General features: G+C 36.7%; 2 protein-coding genes across 2 annotated transcripts; both read right to left on the minus strand.

The window, feature by feature from the left end:
* Positions 1-454: 454 nt before the first annotated feature.
* Positions 455-1,636, minus strand: LOC115262957 (protein lethal(2)essential for life). The gene has a single exon (XM_029865891.2). It carries the CDS (start codon positions 1,471-1,473, stop codon positions 895-897), a length of 579 nt encoding a protein of 192 aa, XP_029721751.2. The 5' UTR covers positions 1,474-1,636; the 3' UTR covers positions 455-894.
* A 13,335-nt stretch (positions 1,637-14,971) lies between these two features.
* On the minus strand, positions 14,972-15,822 carry LOC115265020 (protein lethal(2)essential for life). Its single transcript, XM_029869221.2, has 2 exons — positions 15,282-15,822; positions 14,972-15,216 (listed from the first exon to the last, which is right to left on the minus strand). The coding sequence occupies exons 1-2, from the start codon at positions 15,670-15,672 to the stop codon at positions 15,083-15,085; spliced, it is 525 nt and encodes a 174-aa protein (XP_029725081.1). The 5' UTR covers positions 15,673-15,822; the 3' UTR covers positions 14,972-15,082.
* Positions 15,823-16,795: the final 973 nt, after the last annotated feature.

Genomic DNA, 16,795 nt, shown 5'->3' on the forward strand with positions numbered 1-16,795 from the left:
CGGGAGCTCAAAGAAAATTGTAACAGGCACTCCTTCAAATTCTTCATCCTTTTCTTCAGAAACTTCTTTTTGTTCTCCCAGGAAATATCTAGACATTTTGGAATATTAACATAATACTCTCGAATATATAATTGACTGTGGAAAGTTCTGTAACTTTTTTGAAAACCGCATTTTCATTCCTCCCAAAATGTCCTCCAATTCAAAAAAGAAAGCAAATTTATCCGTCCGAGAAATTTCCCAGAATGTTCCAGAGTTTTCTTTTCATTTTTTACTTTTTCTTCTTTCAGGAAAGTTTAGAATCTCAGTTTACTGATCTTCTTGCAGAAATGTTTGTAGTTGGAGCGGCGCATTCCTGAATGTTCCAGAAATTGAACAATTTGATGTTCCCAATTCTGAAACAATAGCAAGAGCTCTTGAATTTCTTTCTGATGAAAAGCAATGAAAATCTTAAATATCTATTGTTCTGAAGTTTCTTGATTCATGATTATTTTTATTGATTAAAAAATTCCCCACTCATTAGAGGTCGTGTTTTTATTCTCAGTCTTAGAGCATTAGTGATGCGCTTATTTACTGAAACAACATTACACCAACAAGATTCTTCAGTCTTGATGAAAGTAGAAATCTGCTTCTATAGAACAAGGGCATCTTAGTTTCCTAAAATTAAAATTACACGAAGACACTTCAGAAGCCTGATTATCAATTCATACTGAAGCAATGCCTTCTATTTTTTGGCTTTCTTTCTGAACAAATAAGAAGAACTTTATTTGTTTGGTATCTAATACTATATATTTACAGTCTACTAAAGTAATCTACTCTAAACTAAATGCAGCCTTATTAAAAGTTTCTTTGAGGTAAAGATGGCAAATCATTTTTAAATGTTCAGGTGTTTCCATTTCACTTTTCAGCGGGCTTCTCAGCTGATTTCTCCTCCGGTTTTTCGGATTTCTCCTCAATCTTTTTCTGAGCTTCGCCGGTCTGAGCTATCGGTATTGCCTTGACGTGCTCCTTCTGTAAATCTTCCTTGATAGGAGCACTGATGGTCAGCACACCATCCGACGAAAGCGACGATACAATTCCGTCCCGGTCGTACCCAGCTGGAAGCATGAAGCGGCGAACAAAGTGGCGGGTGATGAAGCCATGCTCGTCCTGGCGCTCTTCGTGTTTGCCCTCGACTATGATGCTGTCATCGGTCGCTTTGACGGATATTTCTTCTGGTGAAAAGTTCTGTACATCCAAATTGATTTGGAACTTGTTGTTGGCAATCTTCACCAGGGATTCCGAGTCCGACGGTCTGGTATACCAAGGCCTGGCAAACGAGTTGGTCATCTCGTCTAGCAGTGCTGTTTGGGCAGCCGCCGCCATACGCATGGAGTTCAGCAGATCGTTAGTTGGGCCGAAGTGGTGGTCCAGCATCCGAGATGCACGAAGCGAAGTGTTCACCCAATTGCGGAAAAACGAATTACTCAGAGCCATTTTTCACTGTCTGATTTCACTTGATAGATTTAACAATTTTCTGGATGATGAAATTACGCACTTTTATTGTCTCGTTACTTTTTTGGTATTTCTAGCAATTCACTCGAGCGTGTTTGTGTTTGAACTGGTGCCGGCCCGTGAGTGCTCCGGCTTTTATAGTTTCGAGCGTGAGTGCGTCTGAACCTTCTTGGCATAACCAGAAGGTGTCTCAAGACGAACAACAACTGATAAACAGGGATGAGGGAATAGCTCGAATAAACATGTTTGCGTTCATTGGAGTTGTTGACTGAACACTCGTGAGCTACTGTATGCAGTACTCAGCGCTCGAATGACTTTGTTCATTGGATTCGATTCTGAAGATGTAGTAGTTTCATTTAGCGAAGTTTCTTCGAACAGTTTTAGAATGAATTGATTTTTGTGCTATGAAGTGTCAAATTTTGTAAACATTAAGAATTGAGTAGCAGTCACTGCTGGCGCAAAGAAACAACAATTCAGTAACAAATTTTGAAAACGACGTATAATCAATGCTACACCATTGATTATACGTCGTTTTCAAAATTTGTCACTGAATTTCCTTTTTTAGTTTACATGAAAAGGCAATAATTCATTGTTTATTCATTTTTTTAGGTTTGGAGTCTACGTTGCATACTTTTATACAGAACCATCTGTTGTCAGGTTCCGATGAATGATAACATCTAGATGAAACTCAACAGTTGGTGAATCGTTCCAGACTTGTGAAAAAAAAAGTCATTGGAAATGGTTAACTACAATGGAAACCAGAAATTACGTATCCGAAACGATCAGAACTGTGTTATTACAACGTTTCAGAAAACTTGCGTCTCAATAAAACAATGGATTTCGTGTTTTTATTTTTAATGCAAAAGCCAAGCTTGCTGGATCCTACTCTACATTTATAAAGCCTCAAGATCAGCAGCATCCGATATGTTTTTTTTTTATTTCTAGTAGATTCCTAAATGAAACAACAATAACAGTCCAGAACAATAAGTTGCTTCAAATATGTATGTACAATTTATTAAAAAAAATTATTGCAACAAACAAGCATATATGCACGGCCCTAAAAACTAAAAAAAAAAATTGAACTGTTTTACAAATCCTTAAGGAGTGTATCGAATATTATTTAAAAACTAGCTGACCCGACGTGGCTAGCCAAGTTTTCACAATCTGGAGAGTTATGACGATGGCTTAAAAATGCATTATGCGTTTTTTGCTTATCTTCAACTTTATTCAGAAACCATATTTATTTATCTGAAGTGTTCTAGAATATGTATCATACTACGCTACTCAGTGGCGTAGCCAGAGATTGTCTCTGGGAGGAGTTTTCAACGATCAATGATACATTTTTCATTTGACACATTTCGTAAACAGCAATGAGGAATTGTATGTCTTCCGTGAAAACAGCGATTTTTTTTGTCAGAAGACGTTTTATACAGAAAATTTGTTCCACAAATTTCAGCTCTGGGGGTGGGGGTTTAACCCTAAAAACCACCCGTGGCTACGCCAGTGACGCTACTACTCTCCTTGCCATGTAAGGCTCCAAAAACTTCTCCGGATTCTAAACAGAAAGTTTTTAAATATGCTATTATTTGTGGAAAATACTCGAACATGTATGTTATTGTTTTGATTCCTACGAAGAATGTTCGAGAATGTTCATGAATCTTCGATTTCATCTCCTGATTCTCACAGGAGAGTTTCTATTTTTTCGTATTCAAAACAGAAAGCTTCTTAATATTCCATTATTTATCGAAAATTCTCGAATAATTTTGGTTAATAGTATTTTTTTCATTTATCTGAGAATGTTCTAGAATATTCCAAAATCATTTTTTTCCTCCCGTGTCGGGGAAATTAAGCCACTGCATCCAATAAGTTGACCTATTGTGGCATTTTCCAAAATCATGCGTATCTTTGTGTTCTTCTCGCTCCTCTTTTCCAACTTCTTTGCCCAGGAAAGTTTCAGATATTTCTTTCAATTCGAAATGAAATGTTTACGAACATTACATTTATTATGGAAAGTTCTGAAATACGCCTCTGCATTCCTTCGAAATATGTCCTAGATTATGTTCTTACCTTGTTTTAGTTCCGGGAAATTTCTTCCAATAATGAAAAAAATAGCATATTTATTCCTTCAAAGAATGTTCTACGATGTTCCGCAAACTTATTTTTCTTCTTGGTGAAGCTTTTTTTTTTTGTATTCTAAACAGAAAACTTTCATTATGCTTGGAAAACTGTAGAACATTTGTAAATATAGTATTTTCATCCCTCCGGGGCATACGCAATGTTCTAGAATATTGTTTTTCTCTTCTGCTTCTTCCTCTTTGCTCAGGGAAGTTTAAGAAATTTCTTCTTATAGAAACTTGTAGAAAAGGAGTTTCTTCCTTTTCAATTCTTCGACTTCAATCTTGAACACTGGAAAGCTCTGTAGATTTTACAATGCTTCCAAACTTTGTTCCAGAGGGTTCGTTTTCTTGTTAATTCTGCTGCTCTTAGAAGCGCTCTTAGAAAACGAACCCTCTGGAATTTCTGGAACATATTTTTTAATACCGAGAATGTTCGGGAAGTTTGGGAGCGTTCATGAAAAAATATAAAATGGACCTTCTAAAAAGGTTTGGAACATGTGGAGCCTCGTCGCCGTGCGGTTAGCGTCAACAAGCGTGTAAAAGTACCATGCGATGGGGTGAGGGTTCAATTCCCGCTCCGAGTGACGAAACTTTTCGCAAGAAATGTTTCTTCCTCGTATCCACTGGTGCTCGTAATGCATGTCGTGTCCGTTGTCTAAAGTTAAGTTTCGTTCAGTCTGTACAGCCTCTGGCTGAAGACGGTATCCGTGTCTTTAAACATCAAACGTTTCAGCAGCTTCTAGAAAGTTCCATGTATTTGAAGCAGTTTGATGTTCCAGAATATTCTAGAAGATTTTTCTGTTTCTTTTTTAAAGTTCTATAGCTTCCAGAAATATCTCAACTCGAAAGTTCTTAGGATCTTATGTATTTGATTATCTAAAGTATGCGCGTAGATTGTTATTCTTCTTTTTAAACATTCAGTAATCTCCAGAAAGTTCTCGAAATTTTATGCAATTTTCCAAACATCCCAAATGGTATTTTATTCTTTCTTGGACGATCATTATCTTCCAGAAAGTTCTCGAAATTAAAAAAAAAAGTTTACAGAGCATTCCAGAAGGTTCCTCTTCTTTCTCTGCTTGCAGAACGTTTTCCGTATTTGAGTAAGTATGATAATCCATAATATCTCAGATGATTGTTTTACTGTTGGAACATTCAGTAACTTCCAGGAAGTTTCTGGTAATTTTATAGATTGTGTTCCAGAACATTCGAGAAGGCTTTTTTTGCTTTAAATTTTCTAAAGTTTCTAGATTGTTCTTTTCTAAAAAGTTTAACAACTTAAAAGTGGTCCTTAGAAGAGGAAGTTCTCAATTAACAACTATGGAAGGGCTCATAGACAGAAGCTTCAAACTGAGGAGCAGGCTTTTTCCTAGTTGAGATGTTACGCCAAGAAAAAGAAGAAAATGTTCCATAATGCTGCAGAAGGTTCTTCCCCTCCTTCTGAAGCGTCCAAAAACTTCAAGGAGATTCTCGAAACTTTAAGAAGTTTAAAACTCCAGAATATTCTATAACGTTCTTTTTCTTTTTTCTGGAACTTTCAGCAACTTCCAGATAGTTCTTGAAATTTTTAGAATGTCCCCGAACATTCCAGAAGGTTTTTCTTTTTATTTCAAGAAAGTCAAAAAACATCCAGAAAGTTCTCGTAGTTTTTAGAAGTTTAATACAACTACGGTGAAACATTTCAACGAAACATTTCAAAGCGTTACGGACAGACAGACAGACAATGCTGGGATTTTATACATATGATGACTAACTGACCCGACGTGGCTAGCCACGTTTGCTAGGGAAAGATTATATAAAGTATAAATAGTATAAAAGAGAGTTCCAGAGATTTCTAGAATGTTCAGCTATTTCTGTAAAATTCTCGAAAACATTCCAGAATCTCTCTCCAAAATGCTTCTCTCTTGAACGTTTACTAATCTCCAGAAAGTTCTCGAAATTTAATAAATTTTGATGTTCCAGAACTTTTTAGAAGGTTAATTTTATATTTTTTCATGAACGCTCGCCAACTCCTCAAACATTCTCGGCATTAAAAAATATGTTCCAGGAAATTCCAAAAAATCGTTTTCTTATTCTTTCTGCTGTTTTTAACGTTTCAGCTTTTTGAAAGTTCCAGGTATTCAAAACAGCTTGATGTTCCAGAATATTCTAGAGGATTTTTCTGTCTGTTTTTTTTGGAACGTTCAGTAGCTTCCAGAAATATCTCAAAAAATTTATGAATTTTGTTTCAAAACGTTTCTTTTTTTTCAGGAACGTTCACAAACTTGCTGACACTTTTTTGTTAACCCTTCAGCGCGCGCGCTGTTGTAAAAAGTACAACACTGCCAAAAACTCGCTTTTCGTATACAGCGCGAGCGCGGTGCAGTTTCGGTTGTTTCATGGCGCGCGTCCTGGAAGGTTAAATATAAACAAAAATGCAAAAGGTTCTTAGTCTTGTTTTGGGACGTCCAGTAACATCTCGAAATGTCTTATAATCTTAAGAGTTTTGATGATCTAAAACATACCCGTAGATTATTATTCTTCTTTGTTAACCATTAAGTAATCTTCAGAAAGTTCTCGAAATTCTATGTAATTTGATGTTCCAGAACATCCCAAAAGGTCCTTCATTCTTTCTTGAACGATTAACAACTTCCAGAAAGTTCTCGAAATTAGAAAACAAAATGTGTAACAGAACATTCCATAAGGTTCTTCTTATTTTAGTAGCTTACAGAAAGTTTTCCATATTTGAGAAAGTGTGATATTCCAGAATATCTCAGATTATTGTTTTACTTTTGGAGCATTCAGAAAAATCCTCTAGAATATTCTGGAACATCAAGTTGCTTTGAATACCGTCGTGCGGGGCTACTTTTGAAATGCGGGGCTACTTTGGACACTTTTGAATATGTTTTTTTTTTAATTCAAAATATGGTTCAAATCTGTTTGATGTCTTTGGGACTATTATGACGCAATATTTACCTCTTCATTTAGCTGGAATTGTTTTTGAAACAAAACCTTTATTGCTTTTCAGGAGGCGAAAAAACATCGAGTACACCAAAAATACATACATATCGTATCAGAAGATTTGCTCTGTAAGCTTTGATTATACAGTTCATAAATTTCAAAGGGTTGATCAATTCATCCAAGATGTATCAACGTAGCATATACAATCAAATATTTGTATCGTTATACACTATAAACGACCGTTTCAGATAAATAAAGGATTGATGGTCTCTTTTTTCAGGCTGTCTATATTACAATATCACGCTGCTCATAATACCAAAGGTAGCACAAAACCATCTAAAAACGTATCATAAATATAAAATCCCAGAGTTGTCTGTCCTTCCGTCACGCTTTGAAATGTTTCATCGAAATGTTTCACAGAATGAAAGCTACAATATTCATCGCTCTGTAGCATTGTACCTGTGTTGGATTATTGCGTCATTGCATTGGTGCATAATTGCATTGGTACATCGTTGCATAGATGCATCGTTTCATTTGTGCATCGTTACATAGGTGCATCGTTGCATTGCATGCCTTAGAAGTTTCTAAAATTGTCTTTCCATTATATGGATCAGAACCCTACAATAGTTATTTACAGTCAAAAAGGTGGATGCTTGGAATTATACCTTCTGGCGCTTCTCAATGAGATGCCCAATGCTGTGAAATATTTCACATATGCATCATACATATAAAATCGCAGCGTTATATGTCTGTCTGTCCGTAACGCTTTGAAATGTTTCACCATAGTTGAAGCACTTCCGAAATAATAAGAAGAAAAACTTTTTGGAATGATTTGGAACATCAATATTCTGAAAATTCCAAGAACTTTCTGGAAGTTACTGAAAGCTCCAGAAGAAAAGAAGGTTCTGGAATGTTCCAGAGTATTGAATTTCTTATATATTCCAGACCTTCTAGAAGTTTCTGGACGCTCCAGAAAGAAGATGCAATATTATGAAACATCTTCTTATTTTTGGCATTGGAACGAAGCATGCTTCTCAGAATTTTGTGGAAATTGCTGAAAGTTTCAGAAAAAAAAGAAAAACGTTCTGGAATGTTCTGAAATATTTAACTACTTTAATTTTCGAGGACTTTCCGGAAGTCTCTGGAAGTTCTCGCACCCTCAGCATAATTTGGCTAAATACCCGCGAGTTTACTGCTCGGCTGTATGCGCTCCGAACATTCATTCACGGTGGCTGAAATGAAATGAAAGATTTGCTGTTCCTGAGAAGATTCTAGAAGTTTCCTAGCATTTCAGGGATTAGAACCCTGTAACAGTTAAAGGTGTGTACTTGGAAGTATACTTTCTGGCGTTTTTCATTTCTGAATACATGGTAGTATACCTTCTGGCGCTTCTGATGAGTCCATTGCTGAGTGAAATGTTTCGCATATTTACAATGGCTTCTGAGGAAACTTCTAAATCTAAATTAAGGAGAACAAAAACGGCATATGAATCCAGGTGTTGTCTATCTGCCCTCCCGTCACGCTTAGCAAAGTTTGACTGAAATATTTCACGTATAATTCGGTGGGGCCAACATCATATGATCTCACTGTTCGAGATTGAAGTCAAATCGAAGTTGAAGAATTGAATTCAAAGAAACTCCTTTTCTACAAGAACGTCAGGTTTCTGTTTCAAATAAGAAGACATTTTTCTAATTTTCCTGGGCAAAGAAGAAGAATCAGAAGAGAAGAACAATATTCTAGAACATTGTGTATGCCCCGGAGGGATGAAAATACTATTTATACAAATGTTCAAGAGTTTTCCAAACATAATGGAATACAAAAAAAACTTCACCAAGAAAAAAAATAAGTTTCTGTAACATTCTAGATCATTCTTTAACCCCTTCGGGAAGACTTTTTTCACCAACCTCGCCGCTGTAGAACGCGTCAGCGAGGTGCAAATGACCCAACCGTCCTGAAAGGGTTAAAGGATTCGAAATGCATTTTTAAAATGGAGATAAAATTGAAGATTCATGAACATTCTCAAACTTCTTCGTAGGAATCAAACGAATAACATATATGTTCGAGTATTTTTCACAAATAATAGCATATTCAAAAACTGTCTGTATAGAATTCGGAGAAGTTTTTGGAGCCTTACATGGCAAAGAGATTAAGTAGTAGGAAATTCTAGAACACTTCAGAGGAATAAATATGGTTTCTGAATAAAGTTGTAGATATGCAAAAAATGCATACAAACATTTTTAAGTCATCGTCATAATTCTCGGGATTGTGAAAAAGTGGCTAGCCACGTCGGGTCAGCTAGTATTTTTATTGAAATCATGTTTGATATGGTATGCTACAGTAACGGTACAAAGTAATTTTCTTAATAACCCTGGAATTTTAAATGCAGTTTTGTTATAGTTCAAAATGTCCAAAGTAGCCACCATCCGGTTCTATATGAGATGTGTCCGATTGGTGTATGAACAACTTTTTGTTTATTGATGGATTTAGTTCAAATTTTGCACACATCCTAGTACATACATACTCACAATTATCGTAAAAACAGCAGAAAAAATAAGAAAACGAATCTTTTGAAATTTCCTGGAACATATTTTTTAATGCCGAGAATGTTTGAGGAGTTGGCGAGCGTTCATGAAAAAATATAAAACTCACCTTCTAAAATGTTCTGGAACATCAAAATTTATTAAATTTCGACAACTTTCTGGAGATTAGTAAACGTTCAAGAGAGAAGCATTTTGGAGAGAGATTCTGGAATGTTTTCGAGAATTTTACAGAAATAGCTGAACCTTCTAGAAATCTCTGGAACTCTCCTTTATACTATTTATACTTTATACAATCTTTCCCTAGCAAACGTGGCTATAACTAGCGTTTTTACTATAACTAGCGAACACATTACATTTTAAATATACGTTGAGAATGAAATTTTAAAATGTTTTTTTCTCATTGAATACCATATAAATCTTCATTTTTTTTTGAATTTTAAGCTAAAATTAAAGGATATTATTCCACATTCTCACCAATATCTTAACTTCCATCAATTTGGCGATCAAAAAGTGTTCAAATGATCGAATTTGTTGTATTCACTTTTCTTGAATACTTGAATTCTAGTAAGTTCCATATTTTTAATAACTGTAAAACTCGAATTCCAGCTAAAACTTTAAAACTGCTTTGGTACGCTCTCGAAAGCAGTACGTTAAACTGTATCGAACATTTTGGTTGAGAGAAGTTCACGACTTTCGTTTTATTTTGTAAGCAAGTGTTATTTGTGTGTAGTTAGGGTATAATGCGCAGGGAATGTTATCGACTGAGGAAATCTGGCCGCAATATGTTGTCGTTGCAGTTTTTGAACAAATCAAAAACTAATTTGTTTGAAACACCAAACCATATGTATCGGCCTGGTGACATCTTCAACCTTGCAATATTTTCGGCATAACGACCTATTGGCTTATTTCGATAATAATACGATAATACATGTATATATATTTTAACGTAAGCTGCAATGGAAAAGCATGAACTCTTTTTAAGTAAAAAATGGAATTCATTTAAGTATCCATGACTCGTTAATGGAAGTTTGAGTGTATTTTCTAGAATGAACGAAAGGCACAATCATACACAACACAGCACAACATTTTTTGTCTCAAGAGCAAACTTCAGGTATCAGGTATCAGGTATCAGTAGGTCGGCTCCAGAGGCACGTTCTCCTCCATTTGGGGAATTTGTGTCATCGCCATGAATACGAGCCTATTCATCATTTACCTGAGGGAGAGGGAAGGGAGGAATAATGGATGGGATAGGAAAAAGGAAGGTAAGGGAATAGGGCAGGGGACTGTTATGGTCTTCTTGTTTTCTTACCCCGCATTAAAATTATGCTGCTGTGTTAAAAGATAGGTTGTCAGCTTGAGCCCTACGCTTGAGCCGCTGTTATGCTGGCTACGAAAACATTGCATTGGTGGGATAGGGATGCCACTTCCTTGGAATAGGGTCGACATAATCGCATAAGCATACCACAACGGGTTCAAACAGCGCCCTGAAAAGGGCACTGTAAAAAACGCATAAAGCGTAAAGTAAGCCTATAGCTACTTGCCACAACGGGTTCAGAACAACAGAACATCCTGAAGATTCAGGTTTCTAAGGTCAGTTTCACTCAGTGCTGAAAATTTCATTTCGTCATATCTAAATTCAACCACCTACAGCTCATTTTAGAAGCTGAACCTGGGAATATGGTATATGAAAAACTTGTGCGGCTAGACCAGTTCTGCTAGAAATCACGGAAAAACCGCTATTTTTCGAATATTCAAGGTAAATGTCACGGACTACCTTTGAAAAATGCCAAATGATATTCACCGTGAATATCATTGGCATTTTTCGAAGGTAGTCCGTGACATTTACCTAACATATTCTAAAAATAGTGGTTTTTCCGTGACTTTCTAGCAGAACTGGTCTAGCCGCACAAGTTTTTCATATACCACATTCCCAGGTTCAGCTTCCAAAATGAGCTGTAGGTGATTGAATTTAGATATGACGAAATGAATTTTTCAGCACTGGTTTCACTTAATCAAGTGTTTACCGAGTACTCGGAAACGCAGTTGCGTAAAAACTGGGTAGTTACATATCAAATGAAGTTATCTCAATTGAGTTATCTCAATTGCGTTTCTGCTACGTGATTCTTCAAAAGCGATGGCAAGACTCCCGCATGGGGGCATCCACAAACACTCAATTTCCTAATCGCTGCTTGACGTAATGCCGAGAAGAGATGTTGGTTTTTGAGCATTTGGTAAATCCAATTGGAAATCATTAGAGATAAATAGGACAATCCATGCGGCTTCCAATATGAAATCGAAAGGAACGTGTTCTAAAGTATCCTGGAAATCCGAGAAAACAACAACAATTTTTGAATGAATGCTTTTCCGATATCGTAAACAACATTGTGTAAATAAATCACAGTGGACTTTTCATTTTGGTAAGCATGTTGGTTCCCATGGAGAGGCATGTTGCTACAAAAACATCACGTGTGTGATGCTCGTCATAGCGTTCTAATCAATTCATAAGAAAGAGGTAAAATTGAAAGGTCTGATCTTCATACGATGCATTATCCACTTACGGAATAAACTTGACAGTATAATCCCATCAAGATTTGGGAATAGCAGGGCTGCAACAAGCAGTTTTATCAAAACATTTTGGGGCTCAAGGCATGACACGCGAGATTGCCATTTCAATTTTACTTGAAAGTAGCCATCATCGGGTCAAACGCAAAATGCGGAACCATATAGGTGTCAATTAAAGCATTACATCTACATAGAAATCCCCCCTACGAAAGTAAGGTTCTTGGACCAAAGCTGTTCTTTTATGCTGAAGATTGATCTGAGCTGTCGTAACCATGGCCACTACCCAAACTAAGCACGATCAAACTCTTACAATCACAACACAAGAAAAAAGAGCAGCGATAAAAACCAATTCGGTATCGATTGGAGAACGCCAGAGACGAAGATACACAGATGACACTGTGAAGAACGCATAATGCGAAGAGTCATATAGGTTACAGTTAAAGCTAATAAACCACATACTAATAATCCCACCCTTATTGAGCCTCGCAGTTGAGGCTTAAGAAGGATAGCAGATTATCTCGGAGAAACACAAGGTCAACTGCAACATTGCTCCGGTTAGCGCAGTAAGGGCAGAATACTGTGGAGGGCGCCCTAGTACTCCACAGGCTCCGTTAAGCGGTTAGTATTTTATTAGACCCCCCTAACCATTCATTCCTAGGCACGGTAGGCATATAGCCGCATCACACCATGAATTAAGGGTCACCTGTTTAATGGACCCTTACTACCGGAACAGGCAGTCCGTAGTGTTATTCTTAGCCAATTGTGACAACCGCTACCGACACTACACAGCTATCTAGGCTGATCGAGAAAAGAAGTTAATATTGATGATCAACTTCATAGCGGACACGAACAGCCGGCATCTCAGCCAAACTTATGTGTCTCTGACAGATTTTGGGCCGCTGAATCAGAATCCGGGCTCAGATTCGCTCCAGCACTCCACAATTTTGAGCTATGCCTCTATTTATAGGGCAAAATATGCGATTTTGGGCTTTTTTATTGCAAGCCATTAAGCAAGGAAATGTTTTTTTAAGCATTGAAAGGGTAAATTGGTCAATTAACATCTAAATTAACGACTAATGCAAAATATTTCGTTTTACTAAATCAAATTTTATAGATTTAAGCATTTTAAGTTAGTATGTAAACTTGCATGCGCGATCACCATTTTGAAAATGAATGAGTTTGTGGGAAGTAATCAAGCCGGCTTCAACTACGGTCGATCGACGATGGACTAGATCTCACCGTAGGCAAATGCTCCAGAAATGAAGTGAATATCAGATATCGTTCGCTCAGAGCTATGAAAAATCGTGGACGAGAACGCCTTTCCAGGGATCCAAACAACGATGGACGGTGTGCAAAACTGCATAAAGGTTTCGGGTGAACTATCCAGTTGATTCAAATTTCGTCGGGGACTGCGACAAGGTTACGTATTCTCATGCGCACTCTTCAACGAGCCGTGGCACAATTTTCACAAAAACCGGTCAATTTGTGTGCTTTGCAAACTTTATGGACATTATCGCCAGAACATTTGCAATGCACAAAGGTGACTACATGTAATCTTTCATATGCCGCTTGAAGAACATTTTTATCGTAGAAGAGAGATTATATACAAGCATTCCAACATCATCATATATATAAAATCCCAGCGTTGTCTGTCTGTCTGTCCGTCACGCTTTGAAATGTTTCATTGAAACGTTTCACCATAGCTATATCAAACTTCTAAAAATTTCGAGAACTTTCTGAAAGTGATTGGACTCTTCAGATATAATAATAAGAAGAAGAACATTCTGGCATGTTTTGGAGCATCGAAATACTTAAAACTTCCGAGAACTATCTGGAAGTTACTGAAAGTTTCAAAAAAAAAGAATAACGTTTTGGAATGTTCTGAAGAATTAAACTTCTTAAATTTTCGAGGTCTGTACTTGGAAGTATACTTTCAGGCGTTTTTCATTTCTAGAACATTATTCCATTCAATGGACAACAAATATACAACAGTTGTCTACAGTCGAAAAGTAGATACATGATAGTATAAATTCTGGCGCTTCTGATGAGCAATGCTGCGTGAAATGTTTCACATATTTCTTGATACACTGGCTTCTGAGGAGAAGCATCCTAGAAGTTTCAAGAATCTCCTTGATGGATATTTTTTTTCTCAATTTATGTTACGAAGATCGAAAACAGGTGCATCAAAATAGGGCTACATGAAATAAAACCCGGAGTTGAATATCTGTCCTTCCGCCACGCTAGCAAAGTTTCACTGAAATATTTCACGTCTGGTGGAATGGTGGGAATAGCATTGTATGAACTACAGAAAAAAGAATAAGGAGAAGAAAAAGCAAATAAAAATAGGAAGGAAAATGAGGTTTTTAAACTTTTCCAGAACTTTCCATGAGTGCTCGAGATTTTTTTTTACAAATGTTCGAGAAGTTTCGAAGCAAAATAGAATATTCTAAAGTTCTCTGCTTGGATAACAAAACCTTCTGGAGCTTACCGAGAAGAAGAAAAACAAGTTTCTGAACATTCTTCGGAAGAATGCATTGAACATGATTTCTTTTCACAATTAGAAGAAATTTCAAAACTTTCTAAAAACAAAGAAAACAAAATATTTTAGGATATATTTTCAAGGAATAAAAAGGCATATAAACTGAATGTTCTTGAACTTTTTTTTCGAATTTAATGAAGTTTCTAGAACTTTTCTGGCAAAAGAAGATGAAAATACGCATGATTTGGGAATATTCTAAAATATTCTTAGATGAATAATAATACAATTACCAAACATATTTGAGAAATAATGGAATATTTGGAAGCTATCTGTTCCGAATACTAATAAATTGTAGGAATATTCCTGTGAGAATCAGAAGATGAAATCGAAGATTCATGAACAGTCCCGCACATTCTTCGTAAGAATCAAACCAATAACATGTTCGAATATTTACCGCGAATAATAGCGTATTTAAAAGTTTTCTGTTTGAATTTGGGCGAACCTCCCAAAAAGACAAAGTAGGTAGTAGGATATTCTAGATCAGTTCAGAGGAATAAATATCGTTTCTTAATAAGGTTGAAGATAAACTGAAACGCATGAAACACTTTAAGCCATTAGGACAATTTTCGGAATTGAGAAAACGTGGCTAGCCACGTAGGGTCAGCTAGTTGTTAATAATGTGTCTGATGCATTGTTTCCTATGTAGATATGAAAGCCTTAACCTTAACTCTAGAAAGATTCAACTGGCCCAAGGCATCACCAATGATGTGTAACAGAGTAAATTAAAGATATGATATTATAAAGCATAGTTGTTCACATTGTTACATAAAACAATCAGATTGTCGTGCGGTTTGCATTAAAACTTTTAATAAATAACATAGCTGATCATCTCACCATACAAATTATCACATAATTTCACATCCTATCTCCATCTAAAAAGGCATGTCATTGGAATTTTATTCGGTTTTCGTTATGGGAACGATTCTTTCGTTTGCTGCAGTTGAAGCCGGAAGTGCTTTCTTTGGTGCAGTTACAGTTAACACCCCATCCGAAGAAAGACTGGAATACACATCTTTGGGGTCATGCTCATCTGCGAAGAAAGTTATTTAAAATTAATTTGATTCTTTGATGACTTTCTTTTTTTTTTCAACACACCTGGTAGTACATAACGCCTCACAAAATGCCTAGAAACGAATCCGTGTTCATCCTGCTTTTCTTCATGCTTTCCTTCGACCACAATAGTGTTATCCACGGTTGTAACTGTAATCTCATTTGGGCTAAATTGCTGCACGTCCAAATTTGTCTGAAACTTTTCCTTATCTCCGAGAGTGGTCCGACTGAACTGCTGGCTCAGATCGCACAACCATGGTCTTCCGAAACTCAATCGTGGAAACTCTCGAGGATGACAGCAGGACATGTTTCGGAAAAGGTCATCCCTGGAAATACCACTTCCGAAATTTTGATCCCATAGCCGGGAGGTTCGCATTGGACCGACCCACAAACAGTCGTCCCAGAAGTCACGGTACGATAGTGGCACGATGGGCATTTTGCTCCTTTTCTAAATCACAAATTGCACCTGAAGTGATAATCGATTGAGTTCACACTTCGGCTTTGAACTTGAACTTGAATTTTCCTGCTTGTTTTCACTGTGACTGATGTTGACTGTGTTGCTCATCGCCGGGACTGGCTTTTATATATTAGCTTGTAATAAATTCGAAACAGTTGGTGGTCATGCGCAGTGCGTGCTGATGGTCAAGTCATCCAGTCTAGAGTATTTGTAACAGATCTTTCGTGACGGTTGATCCTACGTAGAGTGAAGATGGTACCAGCTGAGTTGCTTCCATCCAACAGAATACGAGGAAATTTAACGATTTTCGATAGAAAACTGTGGAAGAATGTGGAGAATGCAAGCCGTCTCGACGTATGGGAAGAAGATTGTCTGTTTGCCTATCATCATTGGTCAGGCGCCCTTCCTGAACTCTGAATGTACCGTGGGTGGTGAAATGTGACGATGCAAATATAAACTGACGATTCAGAATGCCAAAATAGTTAATTGACTGTGAGTAAAAATCTAAAATTGGGCACACTGTAATGGTACCGAATTAACGACACTTGAGTTTAATTGATGTACAATCACAAAATGTATCGGGTTTAATGCGTGAAGTTTTTGATGGGTGTCAGTTAACCCTTTATGAGGCAGTGGCAACAATATTGCCACCTTATACACATATATTTTTCTGTTCGTTTGGAAAATTTTTACAACTTCTGTTTTAAGTTTTAACTGATGGACACATTAGGCCTTTGTGAGCACTCATAATTTTTTTGAGCCATAACAAATATGAATGGGCTTTTTTAGAACAAAATGTCTCTCCAAAAACCGCCATTTTTGAGTGCATAAAGGTTTATAAGCTCGAACTTCTGCTGTGGTGAGCGAAATGAAAATCGAATGATGGGGAATGAAAGGCCTATGTTACTTTTACTTGTGGACAAAATTTCAACTTGATTGCTTCATTACTTTTAGAAACTCGGCCTTTTGAAAAAATGTTCTACAATAAATGGGTATGTACTAAAATTGCCATATCGTCCAAAATAATTGACCAATCGAGTTCAAATCCACACAAGTAACTCATGAATATTAGGGCAACAACCTGTCAAAAAATCAGCGTGAT

Source organism: Aedes albopictus, chromosome 2, assembly GCF_035046485.1.
Source record: "Aedes albopictus strain Foshan chromosome 2, AalbF5, whole genome shotgun sequence".
Taxonomy (NCBI): Eukaryota; Metazoa; Arthropoda; class Insecta; order Diptera; family Culicidae; genus Aedes; species Aedes albopictus.

Coding starts and splice junctions, on each gene's coding strand:
- LOC115265020 (XM_029869221.2), bottom strand. CDS start 15,672: ATGCCCATCGTGCCACTATCGTACCGTGACTTCTGGGACGACTGTTTG. Junction 15,217..15,281: donor GAGGCGTTATGTACTACCAG/GTGTGTTGAAAA, acceptor CTTTCTTCGCAG/ATGAGCATGACCCCAAAGAT.
- LOC115262957 (XM_029865891.2), bottom strand. CDS start 1,473: ATGGCTCTGAGTAATTCGTTTTTCCGCAATTGGGTGAACACTTCGCTT.